Genomic DNA, 21,888 nt, shown 5'->3' with positions numbered 1-21,888 from the left:
TAGAGGATTATAATCACAATTAGCAGTTTTTAGTGCTTTAAATTTGATTGCATACAGGATTATAATCAAAGAGCTGTATGAATGATCCAAGAGACTTCACTAGTATAGTAGGCCTACAGTATAGCATCAAATAAGAGTCCTGCATGATTCTTGTAATTTCAGATTTAAATTGCAAATATAGATTTTTTTTTATTGCAAATTGGGGTATTCAATCATTGCTTCACTGTACAATAGAAAAGTTATTGAGTCTTGCATTTTTGCTGTTATATTTTAAATTGAATTGCATATCTGTAAGTCTGTAAATTCTTTTCCAAGAGTATTTTACAATGTTGTTATGCAATACTATACTTGTATTTCTTGTATCTTATAATATTTTTGCAATGTTGCATATGCAATTTTATTGCATATGATTATAATTAAAAAGTTGTATGATTATAATTCAGTAATGCAATAGTATACTATCAATTTATTGCATATGGGCTCTATGCACGGCGTTATTTCCGGTGAAGCATTAGGGATGCTCGATAACTTCCGCCGATCATAGAGTCCAATGCAATACCGAGAATTTATATTGAATTTTATACTCCATGGTTATACTAATGAAACGTTAGTCACAAAAACAGATAAAACAGACACCCCTCGTTGTGTTTATGCTTCTTTTTAAAATTATATTAAATAAACATAACTATATATAAAATTACATCTAAACGTATGTACGTTTCGTTTCAAAGACGGGAGGACAGTAAATATTGAAGACTCTGCCATAATCCCGTTTTCTCCGGTTTTCCTCCGCTTTAATCTACACAACCGGAAATGGACGAGCATCCTTACGTCAAATGCGGAACTTATGCGTGCATATAGCCCATTGGATTACAATAAGAGTTAGCTTAAATTATTAAACTAGAGCTGAAGTTATTAAGTTTAGCATCATGTTTGCTGTTATATCTGTATGTTAGAGCATTATTATAGTACAGTATTGCATAATATAGTAAGAGTCACTGAGTCTTGCAATTTTGCTGTTATATCCTATTTCAGTTTTTATCTTTTATTGCATATAGGATTATAATTTGTGTTTTTGGTAAAAAAAAAAAAAAAAAAAAAAAAAGTATAATTCCAAGCATATTTATTGGCTATATCATGCAATACTTTACTATACATTTAATTATTGAGTTTTGTATTTTTGCTGTTACATTTTATTTAATATTTTATTGCATATGCAAATATAAACGATTTGTGTTGTCCAAGATGTGTAAAAGTGAAAAATCTAAATTATACCAAACATAGCTTGACACTTATGAGTTTAGTATCCACTTGTCTTCTTGAATGACTTTATTTTTTTTAATTTATGAGTTATTAATGAAGACAAACACAAAAATCTAACATGTTGAATACTGTATCACTGTTGAGATCAGTCAAAACAACAGCTTTTGGCTGATGCACAGAAAAACTGTGTGTGTGTGTGTGTTTTGTATGTGGGCTGTTGTGCAAAATATTGCTGTATAATCACACTGATCTTCAGTGAAGATCTGCAGCAAACACATTTTCCACCCCAGTCCTGTGTGTGTGTGTGTGTGTGTGTGTGTGTGTGTTGCCGTATAACTTGAGACGCTGTGCTGACGGTGCAGTTCATGTAAAGGTGATCGGGTCTCACAAACACACACGAAACACGGCTGATTAACAGAAGAAATGTAATTACTCAGTAGTCGTCATTGTTTAGTTAAAGTAAAGTTTTTAGTGATCGTAATTAATGAAGCTAAGTAACTAACGTTCTCACTCTTCACAGGCGATTTATCGTTTGCAATGATGTCACTGCAGAAGCCCCCCCTCAGACGCAGCGCATCGACCGTAGAATCGACCAATCACAGCGGCCCGTTGTTGACTCCGCCCTCCTCCCTCAATTTACGCTCCTCCCACAACCAGCAGCTGAGCTGCGACACCATAAAGGAGGGCGTGGTCGCGGTTTCCAAGGAAGCGCAAGGCTCTGCGAAAAGTCGTCAAAACTACGCATTGACGAATATTCAGAACGCAATGGGTTTGAGCCAAAACCCCGCCCCTTTGAGCCAAAGCCACGCCCCCGTGCACTTTAAACCCGCCCCGACCAAATCCGCCTCGTCGTCGTCTCTCTACTGCTCCTCGCTTTCCTTTTCCACATCCAATCCCAAACTGGCCAAGAACGGCACTAACCTCCAGCTGAAAGAGGAGCAGATGGACCTCAACAAGAACGACAAGAACCTCCTGAGCAGGAGCAGCTGCGATTGGCTGGAGGGGAAGGACAACCAGAAGAACCCAACATTCAGAAGGAGAACCAAGAGCTTTCTCGAGTACCATCGGGAGGAGGAGGCGTCCAGCAGTCCTAATAAAGACACGCATGTCGAGGAGAAGCACCTCCTGCCGAAGCTGGAGGCGCAGACGTGGGCTAAAGAGAACCATGTGGAGGTTCACCTCACGCTCCCACAGAACCACCTGCTCCTGCTGGCCAGCGAAGAGGAGGAGGAGGAGAGTCCAGAACCGGCGGACGTTTACCAGCACGTGCTCCGGCCGAACAACGAGCGCGTGAGCCGCGTCAGAGACGGGTACGGCTGCACAAACAATCGAATTTGTCTCGATTACAAGTACAAAAAAAAAACCCACTTACATTATTCTGTGTGCTTAAGATGTGTTTTTGTTTTTCTTTCTACAGCTTATTTTAAAGGTGCAGTGTGTAATTTTTAGCAGCATCTAGTGGTGAGTTTGCGAATTGCACCCAACAGAAGTTACGGTGGCCGACAGGAAGTGATGTCGTGGCCTGAGACCGCAGAGAGTAGCCAGCTTAGCATTGAGTTTTTTTTTACAAAGATAAATTAAGAAATTAGGTTTATTTAATTATTCAGGAAAACGATGTTAATGTGAATATCATAGTCATTATTGTGTCAGTGTTTTATTCGCTGACTTTAGCAGCTTCTTTGCTTGAAGAACAACATAGTGACGAAACGCGTTTTGTCCGTTCAGGGCCACCGTAGACATGTCGATGTAAGCGGACCCGTGATGTGTGTGTGTGTGTAGAGAGAAACGCCTCATACTAATCTAATAAAAAACATAATGGTTCATTATGTAAGGTCTTTACACCACTATGAATATGATATTGCATTTCTGTCAACAGATCCTCCTAAATATTACACACTGCACCTTTAAGGGTTTTTTTTTTACTTTGGTTTGGTTTTTTAAATAAATAAAAATTCATATTTGTCATTTGTGGCTTCATGCTATAGAAAAGCACAAAAAAGAGTGTTTTCAGCTTGTTTTTTGATATAACAAAATGGTAATGTAATTAATGATAATCTTAGTTAATTATCGCAATTACAAATTCAAGGGAATAATCGGCAATTATGATTTTTGTCATAATCGTGCAGCCCCAGAGATGGGAACGTCGCTTCTCCGAGCGGAAAGATCCAAATGATCCCGCCGTCCACGTTACGCCTGGAGCTGAGAGGAGCCGAGGCCGAGGAGTCGAGCGAACGCCCGACGCGACCCGAGAAACAGCTGGAGGACGAGGAGGAGGAGGAGGAGGACTCCAGCTGGACCACGCTGTCCCAGGAGAGTCCGTCTGTGGAAACGCCTCCGGAAACAGGTGATGACCTTTATTCACAATCATGCTGATGCAAAGCAGTGCTGGGGGAAGTTACTTTGAAAAAAAAATCTGTTATAATATTGCGTTACTCCCTTAAAAAGTAACTAATTGCTTTACTCAGTAACTTTTAAAGAAAAGTAATGCGTTACATTATTGTGTTACTCCCTTAAAAAGTAACTAATTGCTTTACTCAGTTACTTTTAAAGAAAAGTAATGCGTTACATTATTGTGTTACTCCCTTAAAAAGTAACTAATTGCTTTACTCAGTAACTTTTAAAGAAAAGTAATGCGTTACATTATTGCGTTACTCCCTTAAAAAGTAACTAATTGCTTTACTTAGTTACATTTAAAGAAAAGTAATACGTTACATTATTGCGTTACTCCCTTAAAAAGTAACTAATTGCTTTACTCAGTAACTTTTAAAGAAAAGTAATGCGTTACATTATTGTGTTACTCCCTTAAAAAGTAACTAATTGCTTTGCTCAGTAACTTTTAAAGAAAAGTAATGCGTTACATTATTGCGTTACTCCCTTAAAAAGTAACTAATTGCTTTACTCAGTAACTTTTAAAGAAAAGTAATGCGTTACATTATTGTGTTACTCCCTTAAAAAGTAACTAATTTCTTTACTCAGTTACTTTTAAAGAAAAGTAATGCGTTACATTATTGAGTTACTCCCTTAAAAAGTAACTAATTGCTTTACTCAGTAACTTTTAAAGAAAAGTAATGCGTTACATTATTGCGTTACTCCCTTAAAAAGTAACTAATTGCTTTACTCAGTAACTTTTAAAGAAAAGTAATGCGTTACATTATTGTGTTACTCCCTTAAAAATAACTAATTGCTTTACTCAGTTACTTTTAAAGAAAAGAAATGAGTTACATTATTGCGTTACTCCCTTAAAAAGTAACTAATTGCTTTACTCAGTAACTTTTAAAGAAAAGTAATGCGTTACATTATTGTGTTACTCCCTTAAAAAGTAACTAATTGCTTTACTCAGTTAATTTTAAAGAAAAGTAATGCGTTACATTATTGCGTTACTCCCTTAAAAAGTAACTAATTGCTTTACTTAGTTACATTTAAAGAAAAGTAATGCGTTACATTATTGTGTTACTCCCTTAAAAAGTAACTAATTGCTTTACTCAGTTACTTTTAAAGAAAAGAAATTACATTACTTTTGCGTTACTTTTTTCTCAGCTAGGCTGTGCTTGTTTTATTTTTAAAGTTCTATTTTGTTTGCAAATGTTCTATAATTTAAGTTAATATATATTATAATACACATAATAACGCTGAAGGAAATGCAAATTGACGTGTACAGTAGAGGGCGCTGCTCAATCCTTTCAGTTTAACTCGATCATCAGCGAGTACATCGGTCAATAAAGTGAGATAAAATGCATACAAATATTTATTTTGTTTAACATTATTGGAGGTTTGCATTGTATTCTGATTTTGCATTTCGCTGATTTTATTCATTTTGAGGAATTGTGAATTTATTTGTTTTCCCAGTGAGATTTATTCTAGAATTACAATAACGATAAATTTACTCACAATATCTCTCAACATGAGGACAGGAGAGTCAGTCAATAAATGAGAAAACAAAGTAGCTTTCGTTACTTATTTGAAAAAGTAATTTGGATATTTTGTTGCAAATTTAAAAGTAATGTGTTACTTTACTAGTTACTTGAAAAAGTAACCTGATTATGTAACTTTTAAGTTACTTGTAATGCGTTACACCCAACACTGATCAAAAGTACAGTACAGCTGAGCGGTCGTTATTATCATGTGGAATATCAGTCTCTGGGATTGTGTGGCGTCGCAGGAGTGTGGGAGGAGCCTCGGCTGAGGGAGTGTTTTTGGCGGGATCAGCCTGACCTGGAGGCGGAGCCACGGGTGAAGGGGGCGTATCTTCCTGTGCCCTGCTCTAAAGCTCAGACGGAGGTACACACACATTCAGCAGACAATTTTATCCAAAGTGACTTACAAATGAGGAATACAGCAATCATAATGAGGCAATAAACACGGATATAAATTTTCAGAATAATGCAAGCGTGTGTGCGTGTGTGTGTGTGTGTGTGTAGCGGCCCAGCAGTATCGTGTCGGACAGTTCTGTGGAGCCCGTTCCTTCGTCCGCCTCGTCACCCTCCTCTTCCTCGCTGTGTTACGAGGCGATGGGACGCGCCGCCAGTTTCCTCAACAACAACTACCTGGTAAACATGTCAAAATAAACACGTTCACTCGTGTCTGGACAGAGGAAACGAGCCGGAGAAGAGTCACACCTCAGAGGAGGCGGAGCCCACTTATGACATCATCACCATAGACCAATGAGACTTCAGAGGCGTAACTTTTCCAGAAAGTTTCGAACTCCCGAAAACGAACTTCATATTAGCCTGAATTTGTTCACAAGTATATCAGAGCGGTGATGCTGTGAACCCTGCCAGTCGGTACAAATATTAAAGCTCAAAACTGATTTGTGTACATTTGTGTATTTAGGTTGCACATATGGCAATAATAATGTTAAAATAATAACCTTCTAATTAAATTATCGTATTTTTGCTCCTATTCATTTTTTTAAATATAAACATTTAAACAGTGACTTTCATAACTTGTCTTCGTAATTAATTTATTCAAACTAGGGATGGGCAACGATTAATCGCATCCAAAATAAAAGTTTGTGTTTACATAATATATGTGTGTGAAGTGTGTATAATTAATTTGTATATATAAATACCCACACATGCATGTATATATTTAAGAAAAATGTGTTATCAATATATAAAATATTTATATTTATATATAATATTAATTGTGAATAAATATATATAAAATATATATATGCACATATTTCTTATAATATATACATGCATGTGTGGGTATTTATATATACAAATTAATTATACACACTACACCCTATATTATGTAAACACAAACTTTTATTTTGGATGCGATTAATCTTTGCCCATTCCCTAATTCAAACGCACATACAATAAGTTAAAATATAATGCATATGTAATAAAGTGTATACAGTCGTCAACAGTTGAAATGGATCTAAAGCTTTCATTAAAGATATACATGAATTTGAACAGTACCCCTTCTTGTTTTAGCATATATATATATATATATACACACACAGGAGTCAACATTTGAAGTGGATCAAAAAAGGTTAATCAAACTTTTCCTAAGACAAGAACGAGTATTGTTCAAAACTCATGTATAACTTTGATGAAAGGTTTTGATCCACTTCAAATGTTGACTAGTGTGTGTGTGTGTGTGTGTGTGTGTGTATATGCGCTATGGAAGGCAAGCAAATGTTTTCTGAGATTTGAGACTTTATGCAGGTTTTCTTCCGTTCTTTACAGGACCTGACGGAGACATGCGACTCCCGAGAGAAGCGTCGCGAGCGCGAGCGACAGGAGGAGCGCGAGAGAGAGCGCCAGATGAACCGAGAGAGTTTAGGAGCTCACGGCGGCCCGTACAGCTTCATCAACCACAGGTGAGGATCATGGGGGATATTAATCATAAACCCGCAGGACAGAATTAGTTTCATGCTGATCTCTATCCTCCCCAGAGCTAAAGTCCCATCAGCCCCTGCAGACACCGTCATACCCATCAACGACCTGGACACGCAGGTAACGGCTCTTCGACAGGTGTCAATCACACACGGGGCTCTAACTGAAGATTAACACAACGAGCTGCAAAATATCAGCATTAAACCATGATGAGGAAGACACGCAATCACAAATAAAAATAACAACGAGGAATGACAAAACAAAGAACATACACAGACACCACAAAACTAAAATTAAATAATAATAATAAAGAATGACATAAAATAACAAACTAGTGCTTTTTTGCTTTTTTTAACCCTTGTGCATCAATTAAAAAAAAGTTACACATAAAAAGAGGACAAAAATGTCCATGTCAAAAAACTGTCATAAAAATGTGACGCTTCGGAGCACAGACTTAAGTTTGGTATCATTTTATAGAAGACCCTTTGCAGATTATTGCTGAAGTAAAAAAATAATAATAAGTAAATCAAAAAAAAAGTTATATAGGTATAAGTTTATATAAAATATATATTTTATAAATCAGGTTGAACTCAAAAATGCAATAAAATCAAAGCCATTAATCTAAATAGGTTGTGTTCCAAATTTGAGGTTGATTTCTCAATAAATGAGCTTTCGGTAACAGTTTGTTTGGGTGTAGTAACATATTTTCCCCATCGGGTGGCAGCAAAACCCCACTGGAGCTCACAGTGACTGGATCTGAATTCTCTCTCAGTCTTACAAACACACACACATATTTTTTAATAACACACATACTAACCACACTCTGACATCCATACCAACACACCCACACAAATATCGTTGCATAATTTATCCAGTTGGCTCTATAATATGCCGAAGCAGAAAACAGGAATGAAGCGATATTTGTTTTATAGGACAAACTTAAAAAAAAAAAATAAAACCATCTGATAAAAAAATAGTAAAAAATAAACATTTGAAGCCTTGCCATCAGAATGAAAGCCTCTAAACAAAGATTGCATAATTTTATAGTTAACTGAACCGGGGATTAAAAATGGCAGTTTTAATGGGGACATTTTTGTCCAAAAGGTGAGAGGGAGTATTTTTTATACCTAATGCAAAAATATTTTTTTTAAGAAAATGATGGTGAAATAGTAAAATTCCAATAAAAATACACACCTGTGCCAAGTTTTTTGCAGTTAGCTTTAACACAAACAACAAACAAAACTGAAAAGGACAAAAATGGGGGTTAAAACTTCTAAAGTGCTTATTTTTTCCAACAAAGCTGGGTGTTAATTTAACCACACGTTTTTCTGTCTCAGGGCCAAGCTGGCCTTTTCCTACCCATAATGACAACACAAAGAGAATTGGCTTATTAATCTCTCAGAATAGTTTTGTGTTGAGCAACAACTCGTCTAGACGCGCAGAGTTAGCGTTATTTTATTTTCACGTTATTTTTTACGTGAATGTGTGCACACAAATTACCATGGCCATTCATAATATCAGCGCTGTTTACCACATACCTCATCATTTGATGAATGATGTCCCGATGTAAAGATGCTGATAATCCGGTGACCCAGCTCGCTCCGGTACAGCTCCTTTCAGCAATCGGCAACTCCAAACATTTGCCCTCCTCACATCCGTGGTTTCCAAACGAACACAGTAAAATCCACTTTATGGCGTTTTCGACCTAAATGTACTGACTAAATCCTAAACGAAGTCTAGTAACTTACTGGTTGCTAATTCCGTGGATTAATTTACGTGTACCGTGTGATTTTACACGTAAAAAAAGACGGAGCGTTCAGTAATGTTATTATTATCTAGCTATTTATTTTCCTGCATATCATACAGCAGCAATAGCTTAACTCATAATGTAACAAACAACAAACCGTATTATTTAGCCCAAGCGCAAGACACTGGGCACAATCGAAAACTGTTTGCTTCTCAATCAGCGACACCTGTGTCTGAGTTTCCTAAAGACTCACCCGAGCTGACCTGAGATCAGCCCCCTAGTGGCACAGCACAAAATGACAAATAAAGAATGAATATGGCTCATACAAATATTAATACATAATATTAATAATGGTAATGATGAGGGATGACATGAATTGCACAGAATATTTTTAAATTATATTAATGACAACAAAGGATGATATAAAGTAACATAGACACTAGAAATATTAAATAAAAAGGCAGTAAACAGTGATATTTAACAACAGTGACGCCGTGTGGCGCTGCCTGTAACTACAGCTGAGCAGCAGTTTGAAGCAATGCATTGTGGAAACAGAAGAACGACATCATCTTTAGGCAGGGGCGCAACTACCCAGTTTCAGAGGGGTATGCAGCAACAATTTTAGCGCCCCCACCCCCCGTGTGCTGTGTAATAAGTGAGTAGGAAGAAATGAGAGCTAACAGAAAAAAATAAGTGCAAAATTGTCGTTTATTAACACAATTAAACTATAGCTACTCCACCTTGATGAACCCCCCTAAGAAAACTATAAGCTCCATTGGAACAGCAATACCAGTGTTTCTCACAGGATTTTAGGTAAAACTGTGGTAGGTGGACCTCTGTTTCTCTAGGGGGGTTCGGGGGCATGCTCCCCCGTAAGAAAATTTTGTGTTCTGTAATGTTAAATTCAGCAGTCTGGTGCACTTTGAGAGTTCAAAATTAAAAGCTCCAACCCATATTCAGGGTGCAAATTAAACAAAGAAAAATTTGAACCTCTTTTAGTAAGTGTCTGTCTACATTACACTACTACATAATAATAGTTATAATATTAATTCCATGATAGTAATAGCCATAAAGGCTATTGTAAAACAAATGCACAGAAAAATAAAGGAAACTTTCATAATTAGTTTTGCACTAATTTCTATACTTGAAAGATATAAGCGCATAATGACATGTTTCATGGGCCAGTGTGTCAGAAAAAAAAACTAAAGCTGACTTTTTTTGACCAATGCATTACACCAGCACAGCGCCGCCAATTAAGCAAAAAACAAAACAAAAACAAACAACAAACAAATGTAGCCTATGAGTTTTGTGGGCCGTTAAGACAAATAAATTAAAAAAGGATGAAATGTATTGGCTGAAAAGCACGTCGGCCCAGCGGGAATCTCCCGGTAGTCCCGATGGCCACCGAGATATAGATAGCCTACATGCCTGGATGTCACATTTTAAATCCTACCTGTTGGCTTTCAGCAATGCATGCAGTTATTTAGCTGCTGTCGCATCAATTGACATGCCATCTCCTTTTCTCTCTTTCTTTTTCTATTTTTAGCCCCACAGCATTTTGTTTTATCCATCTTTTTCGACGACAACTCGACTACTCGTACCTGCTCGCTCAGCGCTCACGGCGCCCCCGCCCGCTCGCGATATTACCCGCCCCCCTTCTCCATGAGGGCGCCTACTCTAGCCTGGCTGTTAGTCCTCTAAAATTTTATATAACATTGAAGGAATGCAGAAATTATTTAGAAACGGACAACGGCAGCTACATATAGAAATACAATATAGCATATATATAATTTTTTTTTTTTTACCATCGCTTTGGCGCCCCCCATTGTGCTGCGCCCCTATGCGCCGCATATAGCGCATACCCACTTTTTGCGCCACTATAGGTTCAATGAGAAACAGCTGATGTCTAATATTGAAGATTGTTATATTTTAGATTTTTTCTTAATATTTTGAACACGTTTGTACAATTGTGCTGCTTTATCTTGATAAAAAAGGAATACATCAGGTTGATCAGATCAATACAATTTATAGTGTTAAAGGGATAGTTCAGCTAAAAATTAAAATTAGCCCATGATTTATTCGCCCTGAAGTCATTCTAGGTGTATATGACACTCTTCTTTCAGATGAATACAATCATCTATCCATCATAAAAGTGCGTCTATCCATCATAAAAGTGCATCTATCCATCATAAAAGTGCATCTATCCATCATAAAAGTGCATCTGTCCATCATAAAAGCGCATCTCTCCATCATAAAAGTTCATCTATCCATCATAAAAGTGCATCTATCCATCATAAAAGTGCATCTGTCCATCATAAAAGCGCATCTGTCCATCATAAAAGTTCATCTGTCCATCATAAAAGTGCATCTGTCCATCATAAAAGTGCATCTGTCCATCATAAAAGTGCATCTGTCCATCATAAAAGTGCATCTGTCCATCATAAAAGTGCATCTGTCCATCATAAAAGTGCGTCTGTCCATCATAAAAGCGCATCTGTCCATCATAAAAGTTCATCTGTCCATCATAAAAGTGCATCTATCCATCATAAAAGTGCATCTATCCATCATAAAAGTGCATCTATTCATCATAAAAGTGCATCTGTCCATCATAAAAGTGCATCTATCCATCATAAAAGTGCATCTGTCCATCATAAAAGTGCATCTATCCTTCATAAAAGTGCATCTGTCCATCATAAAAGTGCATCTGTCTATCATAAAAGTGCATCTGTCTATCATAAAAGTGCATCTGTCCATCATAAAAGTCCATCTATCCATCATAAAAGTGCATCTATTCATCATAAAAGAGCATCTATCCATCATAAAAGTGCATCTATCCATCATAAAAGTGCATCTATCCATCATAAAAGTGCATCTATCCATCATAAAAATGCATCTGTCCATCATAAAAGTGCATCTGTCCATCATAAAAGTACATCTATTCGTCATAAAAGAGCATCTGTCCATCATAAAAGTGCATCTATCCATCATAAAAGTGCATCTATCCATCATAAAAATGCATCTGTCCATCATAAAAGTGCATCTGTCCATCATAAAAGTACATCTATTCGTCATAAAAGAGCATCTGTCCATCATAAAAGTGCATCTATCCATCATAAAAGTGCATCTGTCCATCATAAAAGTGCATCTATCATCATAAAAGTGCATCTGTCCATCATAAAAGTGCATCTATCCATCATAAAAGTGCATCTATTCATCATAAAAGTGCATCTGTCCATCATAAAAGTGCATCTATCATCATAAAAGTGCATCTATTCATCATAAAAGTGCATCTATTCATCATAAAAGTGCATCTATCATCATAAAAGTGCATCTGTCCATCATAAAAGTGCATCTATCCATCATAAAAGTGCATCTATTCATCATAAAAGTGCATCTATCCATCATAAAAGTGCATCTATCCATCATAAAAGTGCATCTATCCATCATAAAAGTGCATCTATCCATCATAAAAGTGCATCTATCCATCATAAAAGTGCATCTGTCCATCATAAAAGTGCATCTGTCCATCATAAAAGTGCATCTATCCATCATAAAAGTGCATCTGTCCATCATAAAAGTGCATCTGTCCATCATAAAAGTGCATCTATCCATCATAAAAGTGCATCTGTCCATCATAAAAGTGCATCTGTCCATCATAAAAGTGCATCTATCCATCATAAAAGTGCATCTATTCATCATAAAAGTGCATCTATCCATCATAAAAGTGCATCTATCCATCATAAAAGTGCATCTATCCATCATAAAAGTGCATCTATCCATCATAAAAGTGCATCTATCCATCATAAAAGTGCATCTGTCCATCATAAAAGTGCATCTGTCCATCATAAAAGTGCATCTATCCATCATAAAAGTGCATCTGTCCATCATAAAAGTGCATCTGTCCATCATAAAAGCAGAATAACAGAAATGGCCATTCACTGCGATTATAAAGTTTGGAAGAGCCAGGACATTTTTAATATAACTCAGATTGTATTGGTCTGAAAGAAGAGTGTCATACACACATAGGATGCGTTCAGGATGAGTAAATCATGGGCTAATTTTAATTTTTGGGTGAACTGTCCCTTTAAGAGAGGAGCTGAGGTGTGTGTGCTGGTGTGGTTGCAGGTGTTCTGGGTCCAGTATCTGGGCTGGTTGGAGGTTCGGGAGGCGGATGTGACGTGTGGGAAGAGCGGCTCGACGGTCAGCGACTGCATCCAGCAGCTTCAGCGACGCAGAGAGAACGACAGCGACCGGACGAGGGTGAGACGGGTTCACATCTGAAGAACCTATCATGCCCCTTTCACAAGATGTAAAACAAGTCTCTGATGTCCCCAGTGTGTGTGCGTGTGTGTGTGTGTGTGTGAAGTTTCAGATCTAAATACCCCACTGATATATTTTACAGGATGTTAAAGTTGTGACTTTTTGAGGCTCAGAGAAACCCTCACACGTCTCTCTCGTTCTCTCGTTTAGAGACAGACGATGCTACTGGTCCTGCAAGATGTCACTCTCAGCCTCATCGACGCCACTGACCACACCCTCCTGCACTCTCAGCCAATCAGCTGCATCCGCGTGTGGGGAGTGGGGCGGGGCCTCAGCAGGTCAGACATGTTCCCCTCAAGCCTTTGTAACTCCATTAAAGGAGTCCTTTAATGCCCTTTCACAAGATGTAAAATAAATCTCTGATGTCCTCAGAGTGTGTGTGTGTGTGTGTGTGTGTGTGTGTGTGTGTGTGTGTGTGTGAAGCTTCAGCTCAAAATACCCCACAGATATTTGTAAATAGCATGTTAAAGTTTTTTGAGGGTGAGCAGAAACGCACCGGTTTTGTGTGTGTCCCTTTAAATGCAAATAAGCTGCTGCTCCCGGCGCAGGGGGCGGAGCTAGCTCTGATTACCTCACACACACATGCACTGACAATTTCGAACAAGTTTTAGTCTTTTATGTTTAAACCAGAGTCACTACACAACAAATAACAGCACACTTGTTTATTTGCTTTGAAGCAGTATGAAGATTAATAAGCATTTAGATAATATCTGAATACTGTTATCTAAACTGTTATATTCCAACAGTCCTGTATTATTAATCTGTCCATCTAAAACACATTTATGGTGAAAAGGATGAAAGAGAATGATGTTTCATGGAATTTTTTTTTTGCTCTGTTTTTCTGAATTAATGAGTTAATTCAGAAAAACAGCAAAATAAATTTCTCATGAAAAATTAACTCATTAATTCAGAAAAACAGAGCAAATTTTTTTCCTCATGAAACACGACACGTTATGCAACAAACAGTAAGATATTACGGTCACATGATCTTATGTCGCGTATTTAATTCAGTGATCAGCATCACACACACATATAAATGTCCTTATTTTATTATCCAGTGTGTGTAAGGCAGTGTTTCACGACCTTTCAATATTTCAAAAATGTGTTTCACACACCCTACATTAGAGTTATCTCGATACTGGAGTTTAATTTTAATAAGATACCTTGAAAAATATCAATATTCAATACCATTTTTGATACCAGAGTTTCATACATTTTTTATATTATCACATTTTTTTATTTTAATTTTTAATTTTTATTTTTCATTTATTGGTCATTTACCATTAAAACACCTGAAGGTCTGCTCAGTTTGTGTATTTGTGTTTTTACTATGGGCTAATGAATTGCAGTAGCACTGGGTAGTTGATTTCACACTTAAAAAAAGACAAGTAAACATCCAGTAATTTGATTAGCGTGTTAATTAGGCTGCTGTCACTTTAAGAGCTGACACAGTTACACACACGTTACTGAACTGTGTACGCTCATTAGTCTGAACCGGGTGTGTTTATGTGAATACGACACAACACGGACATTCTGGCGATATTTGTGTGTGTGTTTGGCCGTTTAAGAGCAACACGCGGCGAAGAAAGAAATCAGTTTGGCACTGGCGAGTGTTTGAGAGGATGCGGTTTGTGTGTGTGTGTGTGTGTGTGTGTGTAGTGAAGATTATGCACAATCCAATGCCAAAATTCAGACAAACCCTTCTAATAATATTCAGTGTGCTGACATTGCATTTGTTTTTAATAATTTATATTTTTGGCAGCAGTTTTTTGCACTAAGTGAAAATTGCAATATGTATTATATATGTAATATATATATACTATATATTTATAATATGTAATCGCAAGTGTATTTTATATATATATATATATTTATAATATGTAATCGCAAGTGTATTTTATATATATATATATATATATATATGTAATATGTCATCGCAAGTGTATTTTCTAGATGCTGTGGTTAGATGCTATAATTGCATCTCAGTTTATTATGTTTTTATATTTATTGTTATATTAAAAACAGAATGCAATAATAACATCATATTCAGTGCGTATGATTATATTTATTATATCATTACACACACACAGATCTGTGACCTTATATTTATTATATCATTACATGTCCCAGTCCCTAAAGCCTTACCCGGTTAATACAATATTCCCACTATTAAATACACGTTTTATTCGTACCTTTAGAATATTTTCTTAATATTAATTTTCAAAATAAACTCCATGCTGATGTGTGATGGGTAACGGGAGAAAAATGACTTCAGTAAAATCTGGATTTGAACTCGTGTGTGTCTCACGTCACTGATCCCTCAGACAGGTCTTGATTGGCTGAATCCGGCACTGGTGGGCGGGGTTACGGTAAACAGCCTATTTGCATGTGGCGTAAATATACATACTATATATTGTTTGGTTGTGCACCTGATTTATTATTCTGACAGTGTTTGGCATTTGGGTATTTCATGCATAAACTGCAGAAATCAGAGTATGAGGGGAAGTGGAGTGCAGTGCATTGTGGGATACAGTATGCGTCTTTTCTAGTGATTTACTGCACATTTTAGACAATTCCTGTGTGCCCAGTACACACTGCAGGAGGGATGATACGAGAAGCTGTTCTGCTGTGATGAATGAATGTCTCTCGCTCTCTCTCTCTCTCTCTCTCTCTATCTCTCTCCCCTGAGGAAGATGAAAGCTTTAGTGTTCAGTGTTAATGGCAGAGACGTGTTGGAGAGACGCAGAGAGTGATGAGAGACATTACAGCGCTCACTCTCTCTCTCTCTCTGTGTGTGTGTGTGTGTGTGTGTGTGTGTGTGTGTGTGTGTGTGTGTGTTGCTGATTCTGAACCATAAACCACACCGATTCACTGACTCCAGCGCAGAGCGGATCTCTCCTCACGACAGTGACGGCATAGACCGAGAGCAAGGCTTTATTATATTATATTATATTATATTATACTGTATTATATTATATTATACTGTATTATATTATATTATATTATACTGTATTATATTATATTATATGTCGGTGTGAGATCAGGAGAGATCAGACCTTATGGGGGAATCTCACCAAAGAAATGTGAACCATTTTTATGATCTTTTAATATCATTCAACATGTGTTAAAGAACATAAACTACACTAATCCCAAAATATCCAGTCACACACTTCACTACCAACACAACACACACTGATTTAGTGCACTGACCCTGGATATGTACACTACAGTACGTGCCCTCATACGAACCCGCTTTAGTGATGATTATGAAGTGTTGTCGGTGTCGTTGAGTTGGTGTGTGTAGATGTACAGTGCAGTACCGGCTTGAGCCAGCAGGAGCCGCCACACACACACACACACACACACACACACACACACTTCACCAGCTGAGCCCAGATGTTACAGCATACACACTATCGGTTGTGTCCCTAATGATTTATAAGCACTATGTCGAGTGTATGAATTGTCCAACATCAATTAATGAAGTGCATCATTGGGAATTTAAAGCGCCTTTCTCTTTTCAGTGAAAAGACAACACTATTTATAGAACAGACAGAGCTGTGCTGTTGTGTTGGACAAATAGTGTTGTGTTTTCACTGAAAATACTAAAGAGAAAGAGTGCGCTTTAAATTCCCCCATGATGCACTTGATTAATTGATGTCGGACACTTTAATGGCTGTTGTTGTTTGTTCTCAAAGAGAAACTGTATTGAAACGGTCATTGAGGAAAAATTAGGAATTCATTTCAGTTTTGTTATTTAGTTTTTAATTCAGTTTTTGTAAAAAAATAAAATAAAATAAGAGAGAGATAGAGAGAGATTGAGTGACACACACTCACTCCCACACACACACACACACACACTGTTTTTCTGTTCTATACAATATGAATGAGTGTTTGGGATGGATGAAGTCATTGCTCTATATCTGGAGCACTCAGCATTTTGTGTGTCTGTGAACACGTGGGTTTGTAGCGATGAGGTCACAGGTCTATATATGGTGTGTGTGTGTGTGTGTGAGAGAGAGAGAGAGAGAGATTGGTCAACTCCTCCCTCTTTTGTGGCATCGCTGTTTCATACTGATAGTGAAACATTCTCTTATTTCACCTAATAAACGCTGACGTGTGTTTCATTCGGTTTAACTCTGACAGTAAGACGAACAGGGGTTTTTTTTACAGATTTTTTTCTATTTGTTCCTAATTTAACAGAGAGAGAGAGAGAGAGAGAGAGAGAGAGAGAGAGGGTCTTTCGGTGGGTTTGGCTCTCAGAGAGTGTGTGTGTGTGTGTTTGCGGAGGGAGTGACGGATCAGAGAGAGACGAGGAGGACGAGAGACCAGAATCAGTGTGTGTGTTTGAGCTGATGCTGGTCGTCGTGGCGATGGGAGTAATGAGCCAGAGTGCGGCTGGATGCTGATGATTGACATCAGTGTGAGTAACACACACACACACACACACATAGCTGCTGCTGTTTCCATGCACTGGTGTGTGTGTGTGTGTGTTTCGTTTTACTTCTTGGGGACGATTGTCAGCTTTATTGGGTCTTTTTGTGTTTGTGTTGGTCTGCTGCCATGATTGTTAGTTTTATGTAAAAGTAAGTCTATTGCTGGTGCTCAGTTGGACTAGATGAACATGATTGTGTGTGTGTGTGTGTGTGTGTGAGTGTTTTTACACTATTACTGATTTGTGTACAGCGTAAAAAGTACACACATTTTGCATGCAAAATTATGCAAATAAAGGAGAAATGCAAGGGGAAAAATGCAGTGAGAGAGACTGTGTGTGTGTGTGAATGTTTTATGACTTTTGCTGTTCTGCAAATGTGAGCAAAACACAGTCAGACTGTGTGAGTCTCCGAGGGTTTGTATGGAGGCGATAGATATTAATGACATGCTGAAACAATCACAATCTATTGGGAAAAGGAGAGAAAGAGGCAGTGATTGAGTGTGTGTGTGTGTGTGTGTGTGTGTGTGTCTGTGTAAGTAAGTGTTGAGGTGTTATAAGGTGGTGATTTTGGAGTAATTAATCCAATGTTAATTATACAAAAATGTATGATTATTAGAAAAAAGTAAACACAAAGGTCCACCCCTGAACATCACTGGGGCGTAATCCAGCAGCTCTGGTTGCTAGGTTGTTGCTGGGGTGTTTTGGGTGGTTGTTAGGGTGTTTTGAATAGTTTAGTTGGTTGTTGGGGTGGTTGCAATGGTGTTCTGTGTGATTGAAAGGGTGTTGTGGGTAGTTGCTAAGGGTGTTTTGGGGTTGCTAGGGTGTTTTGAATGGGTTTTCTGGTTGTTGGGGTGTTCTATTGTGGGTCGTTTGGCTGGTTGCGAGGCTGTCCTGAATGGTTGTTAGGGTGTTGTGGATGGTTTGAGTGGTTGCTTGGGTGTTCAGTTTGGTTTATATCTGGTGTTAATGCGTCTCAGTTCCTTCTTAAATGTGCGTTTGTGGAATTTATTAATCTCGTTTATAGTGAAAATGAAGCGTTTGATTGCTTAATAAAGTAGCAACACACTCTCCTTAACAACAACAACAGATGATTTTAGAATTCATTCATGACTGTAGGTCACATAGACAGTTTGGTACATGTGCTTAATGTGCGTTTGTATTCATATTTAGTTTGCCAGTGTGAGTTGAAAGTATAATGTGATTCCTCATCATCATCATCATCATCATCATCATTACAGTTTTACCCCTGACTCACTTTTGAAAAGTACTTTTTTCCATATGCGCGTGTTTGCAGACAGACAGAATGGGTTCATCACTGGGGCTCTGAGACTTCACTCACACACACACACACACACACACACACACACACACACCTGTGATTTAACGTGTCAGCTCAAGTCTCTTCATGTGCAGGTAAAGAGCAGAGACAGGCGGAGATCCTGTGAGTCTGTCCCGTATGTTTTATAGTTCCCTCAGAGCTTCAGTTCATGACATTTATAGTGAAATTCTGTTTTCAGACATAAAAGCCACATTCACACTGCAGAGTTTCTGCGTGACAGTCGCATCTAAATGCAGAAGAAGAGCGTAAACTCATGAACCCTTGATGAGCGGCCTCTCTCAGCCTTAAAACATTGACAATTTAACCCGTTCGGAGGAACACAACGTCTCATTCACAACTACTGAACTGCCACTTGGTGGATCAGATACCGGGTAGCATTTAGGTGCAACTACTCTTTTGGTAACACAACATTCGGTAACAACATTCGGTAACACTACATTCGGTAACACTACATTCGGTAACACTACATTCGGTAACACTACATTCGGTAACACTCCTTCGGTAACACTACATTCGGTAACACTCTTTCGGTAGCACTCCTTCGGTAATATTACATTCGGTAACACTCCTTTGTAGGGATGGGTATCGTTAAGGTTTTATCGGTATTACTACTCTTACCGATACCGCTTATCGATCCGGTACTTTAACGGTATTCTTATCGGTTCTTTTTGGTGTTTTTTTTTTAAGAATTAAGAACATAATTAAACTCTATATTTTGAAATGTAAAATAGAAAAAGCAAAACGAAGAAAAATATATTTTTGTTATGCAGCAATGTGCAGGCTTTTTTGTTAATAAAAAAAGGACACATAAGAAAAAAAAACAAGTACAAACACAAGAATAAAATCAATCAAAGATACAAATTATATACAAAAGTGCTTTAATTTCAGGAAGGTGTACTAACATATCTTTTCAGGTAATTGTTTCTGTCTGAAAAGAAACCTAATTTAGTAATCAAATATAAAATAGCACTAGTTTATCATAGATAGATTAATGCTTATTAAATCTAAAGTTACTTATTCAAAAGCTGTGAGTGATTTTCTCTGCCTTTTGTTGTTTGATTTGCATTAATGGCTGAATCGTCAGCAAGTTTAAGCTATTAGACTGCTGCCCCTTTAAGACCGAGACCAAATCTAATCGGTAACCGGTAACTGAAGCACCATCATTTTCTCCCTATTATTTACGTCCATTTAAGACATAATTGTGTTTAAGTGAATAAACTGTGTTTAAGCGAATCTCAGAGCTGGTCATTTTGACATTTGTATGTATATTTGATAGTTAAGGAGGACACACGAAGCCCAAAGTATAGGCTACTTTTCTTGTCTCGTTGCAGTCCGTTTCGGAGCGCGCACCGCCTTGTGAACAGGCTCTTTCGCAGGCTTTTGTGTTTTTAATAGCCATTTTTGATCTTGCAACAGCAGAAGACAGCATTTTGCAACAATCGCCGATTGTGCTGACGGTACGTTTGGGTTTTAGGAAGAACTGACAGCGCTCCGCAGTGCTGTGAAGTAAAGGAAGTTAAGCTGGACAGATCATGCGTCTTGTTTTTTAACGGTTTTATCTCAAATATCTTCTTTATATAATCTTTGGAAGCCGAAATACAAAATATATTAGAATAATATCCCACATCTAAAGTGTAACCACGTTGAATGTTTAGTTCTGTCCTCATTGTCACTCATTAAGCAGGGCTGTCGTGTTGCGCGTGCTGTGGCTTTGCGTGAGAGATCGCTCTCTCTCCTCTCTCCCTTCTGAACTGCGAATTTCAAATTTGCATCACAGACAAATGGTTTAATTAAAATATAGTTTATATATAGAAAAGGCTGGCGATATAAACATGTTCAAGATAACGTATTTATAGGAATGATAAATAATTTCTCCAGTACCGACAGCAGAACCGATAACGTCCGAGCTTATCGATACAGCGGTCTTTCAAAATTCAGCACCGGGGCCCGTTTAATACCGGGTTTCGGTACCCATCCCTACTCCTTTGGTAACACTACATTCGGTAACACTCCTTCGGCAACACTACATTCGGTAACACTTCTTCGGTAATACTACATTTGGTAACACTCCTTTGGTAATACTACATTCGGTAACACTCCTTCGGTAACACTACATTCGGTAACACTCCTTCGTCAACACTACATTCAGTAACACTCCTTCGGTAACACTTCTTCGGTAATACTACATTCGGTAACACTCCTTCGGCAACACTCCTTCGGTAATACTACATTCGGTAACACTTCTTCGGTAACACTACATTCGGTAACACTCCTTCGGTAACACTACATTCGGTAACACTCCTTCGGCAACACTACATTCAGTAACACTCCTTCGGTAACACTTCTTCGGTAATACTACATTTGGTAACACTCCTTCGGCAACACTCCTTCGGTAATACTACATTCGGTAACACTTCTTCGGTAACACTACATTCGGTAACACTCCTTCGGTAACACAACATTCGGTAACACTCCTTCGGCAACACTCCTTCGGTAATACTACATTCGGTAACACTCCTTCGGTAACACAACATTCGGTAACACTCCTTCGGCAACACTCCTTCGGTAATACTACATTCGGTAACACTTCTTCGGTAACACTACATTCGGTAACACTCCTTCGGTAACACAACATTCGGTAACACTCCTTCGGCAACACTCCTTCGGTAATACTACATTCGGTAACACTTCTTCGGTAACACTACATTCGGTAACACTTCTTCGGTAACACTACATTCGGTAACACTCCTTCGGTAATACTACATTTGGTAACACTCCTTCGGTAACACTACATTCGGTAACACTACATTTGGTAACACTACATTTGGTAACACTCCTTCGGTAACACTACATTCGGTAACACTCCTTCGGTAACACTACATTCAGTAACACTCCTTCGGTAACACTTCTTCGGTAATACTACATTTGGTAACACTCC

The 21,888-nt window shown here is 37.9% G+C and overlaps 1 protein-coding gene across 2 annotated transcripts in view; it reads left to right on the top strand.

Annotated features, from left to right (window-relative positions):
- apbb2a (amyloid beta precursor protein binding family B member 2a) overlaps positions 1-21,888 on the top strand; it is a 35,653-nt gene that overhangs the window by 730 nt on the left and 13,035 nt on the right. For both annotated transcript variants that reach the window (XM_039655147.2, XM_039655146.2), the window contains exons 2-9: positions 1,784-2,573; positions 3,390-3,607; positions 5,423-5,541; positions 5,682-5,810; positions 6,960-7,093; positions 7,169-7,229; positions 12,982-13,116; positions 13,327-13,454. In XM_039655147.2, the coding sequence (XP_039511081.2) occupies positions 1,801-2,573; positions 3,390-3,607; positions 5,423-5,541; positions 5,682-5,810; positions 6,960-7,093; positions 7,169-7,229; positions 12,982-13,116; positions 13,327-13,454 (1,697 nt within the window). In that variant the 5' untranslated portion in view covers positions 1,784-1,800. The remainder of the gene's footprint in view (positions 1-1,783; positions 2,574-3,389; positions 3,608-5,422; positions 5,542-5,681; positions 5,811-6,959; positions 7,094-7,168; positions 7,230-12,981; positions 13,117-13,326; positions 13,455-21,888) is intronic.

Source organism: Pimephales promelas, chromosome 9 (genome assembly GCF_988280905.1).
Source record: "Pimephales promelas chromosome 9, fPimPro1.hap1.1, whole genome shotgun sequence".
NCBI classification, from domain to species: domain Eukaryota; kingdom Metazoa; phylum Chordata; class Actinopteri; order Cypriniformes; family Leuciscidae; genus Pimephales; species Pimephales promelas.
This window is presented reverse-complemented; position numbering and strand designations above follow the sequence as displayed.